Here is a 14,210-nt window from a genome sequence, read left to right as displayed (position 1 = left end):
ACAGTGTGTGCCAACTTTGTGAAGACTTACAGGAAACGTTTGACCTCTGTCATTGCCAACAAAGGATATATAACAAAGTATTGAGATGAACTTTTGATATTGACCAAATACTTATTTTCCAGCATAATTTGCAAATAAATTCTTTCCAAATCAGCCAAAGTGATTGTCTGGATTTTTTTTCTCATTTTGTCTCTCATAGTTGAGGTCTACCTATGATGCCAATTACAGGCCTCTCTCATCTTTTTAAGTGGGAGAACTTGCACAATTGGTGGCTGACTAAATACTTTTTTGCCCCACTGTATGTGTGCATGGACACATAGGCTAACATAGTGGGGTGTTTAGAGGCAGAAATAAAAAAACATCAAACGCCTTTAAAAGCAGTGTTTTTAACATCTTGTGTGCATGAGGCTTTATTAATTAGATGATTAGGGAAACACCACCACCTTGCCCATGCAGGACATGATGGCATTGTCTTTGTAAAGGAACCCCTGCACTAACTATACTCACTTTGCAAGCATTTCCTTGCGGGTCCTAAAATCCAAGATGTCAGCTGTTGTTGGATGCACTCCCCAAGTCATGTGACAGTACTCGGACCTAACAGTTGGTTGCAATACCTCAGCATACTCACATAGGAGGTCACATGTTCCCCTTACCCGAGTGTTGTTACTGCTGTAACAGTGGCAGGAGTGGTGAGGAAGCACTGGTTAAGTGAGTATAATTGGTATTGGGTGGGGGTGGCACAGTTCCTTTGCCCTGAATGGGCCAGATGACAATGTCTCCAAGCATAAAGGGGGTCCAGCAGTGGGAATCATTTACTGTAGGAATATATTAAGTGGTCTAATCATGTCACACATGCAGCATTATTTGGCAGAGGATTCTCCCATCAGTCACAATAGCAGAAAAAAAATTACTAGGTGTGACAATGGCAACAGAAAAATATTTAGGTCCAGACTTTTATTACACAATTCTATCCAGAACAATTGTGGGCATTAAATGTCTGCTGCTAGAATGTAAATTATCTTGGCAGGGAAAGCTGGAAGACATCCCATTTTTGCTAATAAAAGCAAATATGCAAATTCTCTAAGCAGAATGAGTTACAGCCATATGTTTTCCTGAAAATACGTAGGAACATCCAGTGAAAATAAACACCACTAAAAATAAGCCATCCTTTCCATTCAAAATGGACAAGACAATTTGTCCAGCTATTACAAAAGAAAATACTGTATTATAATGGGTGTCACATGGACACATTACTAAGAATTAGAAACACCGACTGCATTTCCCTGGTTTGCTTGTGTTCTGGTTTCCATCTACTCATCGACAGTAGAGATCTTTAAATATTACTAGTACTCAGCTACAATGAATCATGCAAGTCAGCCCTGGTAAATTCCATTCCTCCCTATGGGAGTTTTCTGTTTCTTTCCAGAATCCTAAGGCTGTTATCCATGCTTATCATACGAAAACCAATAAACTGCTTATTCAATACCTTGATATCACAGCAATATTACATTTTAGCAGTCCCCATCCTTCCTGTCTTATGATACCCATTCCTTAACAAATAGGTGCATTTTCATCAAAGAATGGGATCATAGTCAGCTTGAGGATTTCCCAACTTTTGATTTTTTTTCTCAATCGGCTCAGCACAGCCTTATTGACTAATATGCAGTACATCATGTGTCATTAACATCTAGCAAATATTCATTAGTGCTTAAAGCCATAAAATTGTGTAATCAAAATATATACAAATGAATAAACCGAACACAAACAAAGAAATGACAGAATTTAAATAGCTGCTATCAGTTCACATGTTAGAGCCCATTGGCTAATGTACCCAACATTCTTGGGCTTCATTTGCACTAAACCATCTACTAGTCTATGCAGCTTCATCCATTGTCTTTAAATACAGAATATATCCCTTGTTCCTTGGATTAGCAATGGAAAGGATGCCATGTAAATTATTATTGGTCACCAGGTACAGCTATGTAAAACATTACAAATAAGTGCCTATACTGTTTAAAATCCAGTAATATATTCTGGAAAATTGTATTTTGTGCATTGCTTGTATCAGCCCAGACGGGTGCCAGTATATGGAAAATGGATGTATAAAACTTGCTTGTAACTCCTTCTTTTATAAAATGAATAAACATCATTGAAAAGAAAATCCAGTAGTACACGGTCTCATCCTGCTCTGCACATGCTCAGTTGCTCTCAATTGTGTAGCACTGTGATTAAGATAAAGAGGCCGATCTTTGGACAACCTAAAGATTTACTGCTGCTCAGAGCCTCTGGGCTTAAGCAAAAAGGCAGCCTCCAGCAAGAAGAAACAGGAGCAATGTTGGAGGCAATTTTCAGCACACACTCATTTTTGGTAGCATAATTATTAATGTGGAATGTTCCTTGCTAAAGAACATTATTTGTTTTCAAGTTGTTATGGGTAAAGTTAGATGGTAAAGCAGGCCACAGATGAGTCGAAAACCAAGCGAAAATTATTGTTGATCGTTAAATTGTTTGTTTTTCACATCATTAGTGTGCCAGCTGTGACCCGCAATTTTTGTGCTGCAACTTAAAGTGCCTGATCCAACACGCTGGATTTTTTTTAGAAAAACAAAACAAAATGTTGAAACGGTCGTATGAGCTATTTTCGTTTTTCGATCGACAGAATGTTTGGTTTTCACCTCAAGTATGGTCTTAACCCTAAACCAGCTCTGGTATTTTATAAAATTTGATTGCTTCTCTAATATCTTAGATTGTAAGCGCTATTATTATTATACAGGATTTATATAGCGTCAACAGTACAATTACAATACAAAAAAATAATACAGGAGGGATCAGAGGGTCATGCTTGTTAGAGGGAGGGTCAATTGATACAAAAAGGCAATAACTGTGGGGGGGGGGGGTGGACTAATGGAGAAAATATATGTACAGTTGCTAGGTGGGGGTAGGATAGGCCTCTCTGAAGAGATGAGTTTTCGTGATCGTCTAAAAGTGGACATAGGGGAAGGGAGTTCCAGAGGATGGGAGAGGCTCTGGAGAAGTTCTGGAGGCGATCATTGGAGGAGGTGACAGAAGAGCTACACAGCAGGAGGTCTTGGAAGGAACGAAGAGAACAATTTGATCAGTATTTAGAGACAAGGTTAGTGATGTAGATGGCGGCTGAGCTGTGGATGGCTTTGTAAATATCTTGAATTTTATTCGTTGGGTGAGCAGAAGCCAGTGGAGGGATTAGCAGAGTGGGGTAACAAGCTCTAACGAGCAGGGCCTTCTGATTCCTCTTGTACCGAATTGTATTGTAACTGTAATGTTTGCCTTCAGTTTGTAAAGCGCTGAGCAATCTGTTGGCGCTATATAAATCCTGTATTATAATAATATTTCTACAACAATCAGATGAGTGGGAGGCAAACAGTCCGACTGCTAGGATTCCACTTAGGTGACAGATGCTCTATAGCACATGAGCTGTCCCTGGTCTTTGTTATAGTCATGACATATAAATTACCTCTGTTTGCCCCCCTAATCAGTGAAAATCTGATCTCTCTAATAAAGCTGGATATGTGCAAATCGAAATTTTATCTACAACACTAACCCAGGGGTGAGCGCTTGTAAAACCAAAGAGAAAAATAAAAAAGCGGGAGTGCGGCTTTGTTGTGCAAATGAAGCACACACCATCACTTTACATAGCAGAATGACCTCACAGCATACAATTACATCCAAAGGCAAAAACAGATGCTTTGAAGATAAAACCAGACAAGCAGCATTCCCATCTATCCCCCAGGAGGACAGAATCGGCTACCAGAAACAATGCAACTGTGATGGAGTCTGAACAAGTATTAACTGCTGTTCTCACAGGAGGAACACTGTATTCACACTAAAATGTCCAGTGCCATTTATTTATCACAACGGTCCTATCTGCCTTCTACCGAGTTCCAGAAAATCACCCCAATAATCACAGCAGGAAATCATCTCCTTATGAATAAAACAATGGAAGAGAAGTCTAAAAGCTATGCATACGCTATGAAAGTTCTAGCCTTGCATGATGAAGGTCTAAACTGCAAATCGAAATCCTGAAATTGCCTGTAAAACACGTAGTGGGAGCCGACTGCCCATGTTCTCCAGGGGAGAGCTGAAGGGATCATTTGAGAGCCACACTTATGAGACAACATAGCCTCTGAGGAAGTATCATCAGCCTGAAGTTGGCAGAGGCCAGCATTAAACACAAAATCTAAACCTTTCCTACCACTGGACTCAGCACTTATTCAGACATGCAGCAGCCCTTGTCGCCCCTCTGAAAAGCAATCTGTAGTGAATTCCTTTTCATAGGGCAGTTGACAGGCGAATGGAAAGAGATATGTGGCCTCATTTCTGCCTGTTTTAACCCTCAAAAGGCCAAATCTCTGAACTTGAATGGGTCATGTTCAGCGGCAGTACTGCCTAAGAAACATGACACGGAGTTTAATTATTTTCAGCAACTGCGACATCTGTACAGCCCTGAACAGCTACATGGGCTTGTTCAGGTGGGTGGTTAGGTGGTAAAACTGTGGCATAACCACCTGCTGTTACCATCCTCTGGCCACACATCTGAATAAACCCCAAAAATCCATAATGAAAGTTTAAAGCAAATCTAAACATAAAAATATACTGCAACTTACCAGTTTTTACATGTGGTGGCTGCATTAATTTTTATTTTTCAGGCTAAGAACATTTTCAGCAAGTACAGAAAATACTAGAAATGCAATGCCCTTGTCACTTCCTGTGAGCTGAGCACATAGTACAAACATCATTATTTGTCTTGTGTAAAATACTTCCCACCAGTCCACCATGTAAAGACCTGTCAACAGGCTTCGCTTCAAAGGTTTGCATTTCTAGTGCATAATATGTAGATGAAAAACCCACCTGAAGCAAGTCCACTATAGATCAAATGCATCTGTGAATTAAAGGCATAGTTCACCTTTTTTAAAAAACGGAATAAATGCTCCCACATTAATAAAATAAAAAACGTGTGATGTCTGAGCATATTTTCCTGCCCTGGAGCCACAGGTACTGTGTACAGCTTCCCCATAGACAAGAATGGCTTTACATTGCTGTATGCAGGTATACTCAGGTACTTGTGTAAACCAGAACATGCATAAAGATGTAAATCCATGAATGCAGGCCGTGTTACACTGACTTACAAGAACTTGAATGCCAGGTCCTCTAGAAAATGAAATAAAAATTTTTTTGTGTGTGTGTATTTTTTTAAAATGATGCTGGGGAAGGAATGTGCAGATGGAAAGATGGAAACCTTGAGAGCTGAACAGCTGAGCTCCAGGTATGACTTTCTTACACTGCATGCTTACATTGGTTCATCTTTAAGTAAGTATACATATCTTATACCTGAAAGACTGTTGTGGAAGTGGACAATCACTGTAGTCGGCACTGGATACTACAGTGATTGCGTGATCTTCTGAGTCCTGTGCCAAGCAGTTGCCCCATTGCAAACTGATCACAAGGGGTCTCTTTCTCTGCACTACCACCATTCACAAGACACCTTGTATTTTTTTCAATGAATACAAGATGTTATCTGATTGGATAGGTTCGAAGGAGGCGATGTCACAATCTCCATCTCATCCAATCAGAGAACACCTTGAAAAAAAACCATAAAAAAAACAATATACAAGGTGTCCTGTTAATGGCAGCAATGCAGAGCGAGTGACCTGTGGTTAGCGTACAGAGAAGGAGGCACTTGACACAGAAGTATGCAGCTATGACCGTGGTAACGCCAACTACTACAGTGCTTTCCAGCTTACCTACAGGGCTCTCAGGTGTGCAATATGTGTAATTACAATGGTTGAAGCTTGACCAATCTAAATATGAAAAGAAGAGTTCAGTTTTAAAAACTTGAAAAGAAAACTAATTAAAGAAAAGGTGAATGGGGAAACTAGAGGTTAAATAGGTCTGAACATTCAGACCTTTTTGCTTTTCATGTGTTGTAGTGCATTTGAGGTGTTACCAGGCAATTTCTTTTAAATAACCGTGCACACACGTTAAGAGGTGTGACTGGACCCCTAATGGCAGTCAATCTAATGACCTGCGCTAACAAGTCTGCAACAGTATTATATGGTTTTAGGAAATGATTACTGCAACTGACTGGCGCAGTGATCATTCAAACAGAAGCTGCTCTCATTGGTTCATCCTGGCAGACTGCAACTCCAGCTGTCAACTTGACAGCTGGCCTCAGTGGGAGGAAACATGTGGGAGAGAGCTCAGCAGGGGAAAAAAGAAATGTATTTATTAATATCTTGGAGGCAAATATATATATATATATATATATATATATATATTTACACACACACATATACATACATACATACATACATACATACATACACACACACACACACACACACATACATACACACACACACATACATACACACATACACACACACATATACATACACACATACACACAACCTGCTTGTTTGCAGAACAGTAAACTGGAGTACATTACCATTCGGGTACCATGTGAGTACAGAATACCTGCAGATATTGAGGGGAATTTATCAGAACTGGAGAAGACAGAATCTCATCTAACTGTAAACATTCTTTTTTTTTTCTAAATAATAAACACGTCATACTTACCTGCTCTGTGCAAACCCTCATCTGCAATCGCCATTTTGTTTAATTTTATAGATCTGTACTAAAGGGATGCAGATAGTGATTCTTTTCCTATTGCAACACTGAGTTTGATATGATAATAATGGAAGCAACTTCCCTCAGTACGTTATAAAAAGGGTGCAGTAATTCTGGCCATATACTGTTAGATTTCCACAAGAAATCGAACAGATTTCTCCATGTATGCTAAACAGCGCTGGTAGAGGAAATCTGCTGGGCTATGGACAGCCACCACTGGTTGACTGAATGCACCAGATGTTTGTCTAAGACATTTTCAGTAGACTCCCTCAACAACAGTCAGCTGCACAATCGACTTATTGAACAGTGCAAGCATGACAGGCCACCCACTGATTCAATTTCAGTCGGTTCACGAGGAACTAAACGAACTGTGCTCAGTGTATGGCCAGGTCAAGACAAACATTATATCTGAAGAGCAGAGAAGGATAAGGACCTGCAACAAAGCTTCCTTAAACCCAGCAGTGTATCCAGTTCACTTGCAGGGTTTTTCTTTGTCTTACTGGTTGTTTATAGAATGTATATGGTCCACAGGGTCATCAAACTGAGCCTTCCTGTGACCTTTTTTCTCCATCCTTGTATACATATTTACTATGGACTGAAACAAAAGAAGAGACTGGGAAGCGGAGAGAAGAAAAAGGGTAAGCTGGCTATACCGTGATCAAAATGTGTCTGAGACTGGCTGACATGTGTGAGTTCCCTTGACAGAAGACGATTCTTTGATTGATTTCTGTCAAAAGTAGTGTGTTGGAAAATCTTCCATTGATAAGCAGCTGCAGCCACTGATCAGTGTATTCTGACAGCCGAGGGGGCCGTGTTTTCTGACTGCAGTGGGTGCCGTGTATTCTGACTGCGGTGGGTACAGTGTATCCTGACAGCGGTGGGTACAGTGTATCCTGACAGCGGTGGGTGCCGCGTATTCTGACAGCGGTGGGTGCAGTGTATTCTGACAGCGGTGGGTGACTCTTATTCTGACAGCGGTGGGTGCCGTGTATTCTGACAGCGGTGGGTGACTCTTATTCTGACAGCGGTGGGTGCCACGTATTCTGACAGCGGTGGGTGCTGCGTATTCTGACAGCGGTGGGTGACTCTTATTCTGACAGCGGTGGGTGCAGCGTATTCTGACAGCGGTGGGTGCCGCGTATTCTGACAGCGGTGGGTGCCGCGTATTCTGACAGCGGTGGGTGCCGCGTATTCTGACAGCGGTGGGTGCCGTGTATTCTGACAGCGGTGGGTGCCGTGTATTCTGACAGCGATGGGTGCAGTGTATTCTGACAGTGGTGGGTGACTCTTATTCTGACAGCGGTGGGTGCCGCGTATTCTGACAGCGATGGGTGCCGCATATTCTGACAGCGGTGGGTGCCGCGTATTCTGACAGCGGTGGGTGCCGTGTATTCTGACAGCGGTGGGTGCCGTGTATTCTGACAGCGGTGGGTGCCGTGTATTCTGACAGCGGTGGGTGCCACGTATTCTGACAGCGATGGGTGCAGTGTATTCTGACAGAGGTGGGTGCAGTGAATTCTGACAGCGGTGGGTGCCGCGTATTCTGACAGCGGTGGGTGACTCTTACTCTGACAGCGGTGGGTGCCGTGTATTCTGACAGCGGTGGGTGCCGCGTATTCTGAAAGCGGTGTGCCGCGTATTCTGACAGCGGTGGGTGCCATGTATTCTGAAAGCGGTGGGTGCCGCGTATTCTGACAGCAGTGGGTGCCGCGTATTCTGACAGCAGTGGGTGCCATGTATTCTGACAGCGGTGGGTGCCGCGTATTCTGACAGCGGTGGGTGCCGTGTATTCTGACAGCGGTGGGTGCCGCGTATTCTGACAGTGGAGGGTGCAGTGTATTCTGACAGCAGTGGGTGCCGCGTATTCTGACAGTGGTGGGTGCAGTGTATTCTGACAGCGGTGGGTGCCGTGTATTCTGACAGCGGTGGGTGACTCTTATTCTGACAGCGGTGGGTGACTCTTATTCTGACAGCGGTGGGTGCCGTGTATTCTGACAGCGGTGGGTGCCGTGTATTCTGACAGCGGTGGGTGCCACGCATTCTGACATCGATGGGTGCAGTGTATTCTGACAGAGGTGGGTGCAGTGTATTCTGACAGAGGTGGGTGCAGTGAATTCTGACAGCGGTGGGTGCCGCGTATTCTGACAGCGGTGGGTGACTCTTACTCTGACAGCGGTGTGTGCCGCGTATTCTGACAGCGGTGGGTGCCATGTATTCTGAAAGCGGTGGGTGCCGCGTATTCTGACAGCAGTGGGTGCCGCGTATTCTGACAGCGGTGGGTGACTCTTATTCTGACAGCGGTGGGTGCCGCGTATTCTGACAGCGGTGGGTGCCGTGTATTCTGACAGCGGTGGGTGCCGTGTATTCTGACAGCGGTGGGTGCCGCATATTCTGACAGTGGAGGGTGCAGTGTATTCTGACAGCAGTGGGTGCCGCGTATTCTGACAGTGGAGGGTGCAGTGTATTCTGACAGCGGTGGGTGCCGCGTATTCTGACAGCGGTGGGTGCCGCGTATTCTGACAGCGGTGGGTGCCGTGTATTCTGACAGCAGTGGGTGCCGCGCATTCTGACAGCAGTGGGTGCCGTGTATTCTGACAGTGGAGGGTGCAGTGTATTCTGACGGGTGGGTACCGCTGTCAGAATACAATGTCTGGGGGGGGGGATTCCCCCATCCACCGTGCCTGTGTGGATGGAGGAATCTTTATAAACATCATGCCAGTCCACTGGCTTAGGCTACTGAATGTCAAATGATTGCACAACTTCTGAATAAGAGGGGAAAGCAGTCATGCCTGTTTCCATATAGTTTTACCCTAGTTTTCAACAACATTTAGGACAGGCAAATATAGTGGTTTCAAAATTTGGCAGCGCCATTCATATCAGAGGCTGAAAACACATGATTTGAGAAGTAGAGGGAGGCCAAGTGCTTAGCTTGACTACCTATCCAGAATAGAAGATTCAATGCCTAATTCACAATGTCTAAAACATCATGTTTATGGCATGAAATCTCCCATACTGCGTCTTTTGTGTTCCTTCCTTTATAGCAATACGCATTTGTTTCTGGACGACTAGCAGAGAATTTACTTCACCCTGGCTGCAGCTATTTTCCTAGTACCAGTACTCTGCATGCGTCCTAGCTGATTAAGTCACTTGTGTTCACTTTGAACATCTCTTTTGAAGCGACTTTAGTATTTGAGAACATGACAAACAAATAAAGTCTTTCTGTAGCATCTGTGAAAGTACAGCGTTAAGTGAAGGTGAGGCAAGAGGGTGCTCAGGGCAAAGTGCTTCCATAACAAACACACAGCATGTTAGTCTTCAATAATAGGAAACTTCTGTGCTGTAATGTATAATGGAAGAAGTTCTTCATCATAAAACAATCTGCTCTAGCAAAGCTGCAGGCAATGGCTTTGATTTCTAACCTTTAGGGCTGTCTTCAACACATATATTACGTATATTACTTATTAAGCGTGAAAACTAAGAAGTTTACATCTATCGTTGCCATCAATTTACCACGATTTCTAAAATCACTGCACTTTTCAGCAGCTGATTTAAGCTACACATTCTCCCTTGTGCATTGCAGGAATGTATACAAATTTGGGAATTTTCCTGCAATGCACAAAAGCATGCAGCCCTTTAGCATACACATGCGGTGGTGCCATGAATTCTTAATACCACCCCATGCATCTGGCAAACGCATGCAGTGTTGTGTGATTTTTAAGAAGGGTTAGGGACTTCTATTGTGTTTCTTATGCATAGGGTAGCCCATTGAAATGAATGGGCTGCCTTAAACATGATGCATGGAAAATTACACATATGCACCATGGTACCTGAATGGTGTGAACAGAGCCTTGAGCAAACTTCAAGCCATTTTTTAAGCCCTGATAAAGGGAGCATGTTTTGGTCCGTGAAACACACTGGTTCTCTGATAAAATATTTTATCCAATTTTGGAATAAATTTATATCGGGATCAGGGGCGGACTTGTCCTTGCCCAAACTCAAAAAAGCCTATGAAAAACGTACCAGGGGCATCTCATGGGGCCCCCTACTGACCCCGAGCCCTCGGGCAGTGCCCGAGTTTCCAAATGGTCAGTCCGCCCCTGATCGGGATGATCAACAGCCAATGTGACACCTAAATCCTAGACTTTCTCAGTTACAAAGCAAGCAGATGATTATCTTTGGACACAGAACAGCTGCCAACCCTAGGTAATTTTTCTGTTGGCAATAGGGTATCCATAAGATCCCAGAGCTATTCTCTGTTCTAATTTGTTTATACCAGCAATACAAACCTGAGGATCTAGGCTTCCCCATCTTACTAACAAGATGATACACTTCTTTCACTACCTGTTCTAGTGACAACTCAGAAAGTAAAAGGATATTCTCTGAAGTGAACACAAAACAACACTTACACGAGTTCAAAGTATTGCCCACTCTATGCAAAACTAAAAAAAACCCCTAAAAAATAAAAAATGACTAAAGATACACTTTGGTGATCAATGTAACATTTTGGTTCTGTGCTCTGTACATCTACATTACCTTTTGTGTGCATAAAAGACAACCAGTGCAGGATGGATTGCATGGGCTGGCCTGATGATCACTTTTTCCAAAAGCAGTCTTCCCTGGCTAAAAGTGTCCACATGTATGGAGATGAGGACAGTCCTAGAGTCCATCTCCTTGTCTTCAATCACATAGACACCTGCCAATAATCAGAAGAGGTGGACGACTAAGGCTAGGTTCACACCTATACAGGTTGTGTTTCAGCCATTTGTGCATTGTGTTTTTGCACCTGTGATTTTGATGCTTTTTGCGTTTTTTTTTTCCATTTTTAAACATTTTTCTTGTTGCTAGGCAGATTTAAAACCCAAAACACATAAAAAACGCAGCAAAAACGCACTACACGCTGTTCTGCAGCATTTCCATTGAAGTCTATAGAACCAAAAACACAACTTTTTGTGTTCAAAAAAGTCCCTGACCCGTTCCAAAAAACGCACCAGGTGAAAACGCAGAGATGTGGACATGTCCTATAGGAAATTATGTTAAAATGGACTGTACTGTGTTTCTGCAAAACGGTGTGAAAAACGCTTAGGTGTGAACCTAGGGTTAGCAAGTAACCTCAACACCAGAACCATGCAGGTTGGGTAGTGCTGACTTTTGTGCACAAAAAAGGTGCTGGGTTGTAGTAAAGATGACTACGTAGAACCTAGGACTAACTGCATAGGGCTTTTTTTTTATTGGAAGAGGCCTGGAGAATGTTCATTTACAATTTAAGCCTGCAAACATTAATTAAAACAAGTTACTTATTCTGGAGCAAAATCAGAAGGCTTAGAAAACTTTGTACAAATTAAAAGATTATACATAAAGAACTATTTTTTTTTTAAATCTTACCAGTATTTTAGAATGAAAATGTTTTTACTTACTCTTCGTGTCGTAAGTCATTGATTGTTCTGTCTAGTGAGATCATGTCACTTGCAACCATGTTAAATCCAAATTCCTTAATGCTGGCTTGAACAGACTCCTTATACTCATTGCCAAGTACGAATGGCTTTCCTCCTTCACCAGGGCCACTAACCACACCCTGGGGTTCTGGTTCTTTGGGTTCAAAATTCCCCAAGACCCCAGGACGAACATTGGGTTCAAGGTACACATGAGTCTGTGGTTTAAAAGTGACAAACTGTCGTTGTGGCACATTCTGCTGGTTGTTTGGCTTCCCTTCCATGCGATAATGATCATTTGGAACTTTATTCTTTCTTCTGATAGAATCGAGATCTACCTCCACACCCTCGACACGGGGCCATGGTACCACAGGCTGAAACTCATGCTTAGAGTCAATATTTTTTTCTTGTTTACCAGGCTGAGGGAGGTTGGCATTTTCTTCCTGTAAATGGGCAAAAAGCAAATTGAGCTCCTATTAGCAATAGCTCACATACCATATCACACATGATTATGGAACTGCTAAGGGTTTTTTAAAAAAATAAGTTTTAAGTATATAGTAATCTGAAGTTAATACATGCAATGATAATAATTAACATACATTCTATTGATTACACCTTTTTAGATTTCATTCCACATTTATGTGCACTCTAATTTGTCCAACAAAAGTGGCAATGTCTTAAATGATAAGGGCCAATACACACCTATGCATGTATTTGTGTGTGCTGCATTAAGGCAGCCTATTCACTCTAAATAGAATCCAATGTATGAAAAAACACACTGTATATGTGTATCGCAATGCACATATATTATGTGCCACTGTGTGTGTTATGTTAATGCAATTTAAGGGCTAATTCAATCACAGAAGCGCACAGCTCCATTTACCAGTGCAGAGGGCTGAATATAGCGGCCTGGGAGGCATGAGTGGTCCATGCAGCCCGCCTATTAAAATCAATGACAGTCTGGTGGCTGCACAGAACTTCACATTTATCCTTATGAGTAAATCTGTGTGGAAATGTTGTGTGGCTCTTAAAGCAGACAGTGTGTACAGAGTTGTGTATCAGTCTCTCCTGGATGTGCACACAGAGATGTGTAAATATCAGTGAAGATCCATGCAAGTGGACAGCCTGTGCCTCCCAGGGGATAATCATGGTCCTCTGAATGAATGGGTGTATGGCGCTGTGCACTCATGTGATTGAACCCTTAAACATGGGTTTTACCGTGTGTGCCTTGCCGTGCACAAATTAGTGTAAATTAGGCTAACGCACAGTAATATTTGTAACTGAAAGCCATTTTTTATGTGACTTCACATTTTTACTTTATGTTCCAAATTTTGATTACTGAATTCATAAAAAGATAAATAAATTCTCCCTCTAGTAGTCCTCTTTAGATCAGGGAACTGTGATCATCAACCATGCCTAAAGCAAATCTCTGTGCTTCACAAAGTGACTAAATTTAACAATGTTAGAATGAGCTGTCATCAACAACTATTTCACCCAAATTCTGTCCCCCCAATGAAACCAGGGCTGTCCAGAAATGTCTCTACTTCCATATAGTGAAAATCAGCCAGATTTGCTTCTAACCCAACTCTATGACCCAACGCAAGCAGACTATTAATATACATCACGTTGCATACAAATTAACTACTTTCATCAAGTTGATATTTACATAACTGGCCTAGAGGAGTTTCTGGTGGTGTTGGATGAGAAGGTGCCTTCTACCAGTTTAGGCTGTAAGCCATCAGGCAGGGTTTTTTGATTACATTAAAATAAAATGTGTAATTATGCAATGAGCATTCAAATATTTAAATACTCCCAATAAGCAGTACATGAGCTGTAAAATGAAATCACGGACCATTGTGGCCGCATGGAGCAATTCATACTTAAAACTCACTGCAGATGCACTGTAGTTGATTAAATTGTTCTCTCAGCAGCTTACTATATCCCCCCTTTTTCAGCAGGGATCTTCCGATCCCTAATGTAAACACTTGACGACTTGAAAGGCTTATATTGGGAACTTTGAAGACAAATTGCTCCACAATGCCTGTAGCTACAAAGGTCAGTGAGAATTATAGTTTAACCGCTTCCCGACTGCCCTATAGCAGGAGTACTGCTTCA

General features: G+C 42.3%; 1 protein-coding gene across 2 annotated transcripts in view; it reads right to left on the bottom strand.

The window, feature by feature from the left end:
• GALNT7 (polypeptide N-acetylgalactosaminyltransferase 7) overlaps nt 1-14,210 on the bottom strand; it is a 233,290-nt gene that overhangs the window by 144,271 nt on the left and 74,809 nt on the right. For both annotated transcript variants that reach the window (XM_089684037.1, XM_089684036.1), the window contains exon 2: nt 12,081-12,538. In XM_089684037.1, coding sequence (XP_089540163.1) covers nt 12,081-12,538 — 458 coding nt within the window. The remainder of the gene's footprint in view (nt 1-12,080; nt 12,539-14,210) is intronic.

The sequence above is a fragment of the Staurois parvus genome, unplaced genomic scaffold (genome assembly GCF_062004578.1).
Source record: "Staurois parvus isolate SC_StPar_1 unplaced genomic scaffold, SC_StPar_1.0 ptg000334l, whole genome shotgun sequence".
Taxonomy (NCBI): domain Eukaryota; kingdom Metazoa; phylum Chordata; class Amphibia; order Anura; family Ranidae; genus Staurois; species Staurois parvus.
The sequence above is the reverse complement of the archived record's forward strand: the minus strand, read 5'-3'. Positions and strand labels throughout refer to the sequence as shown.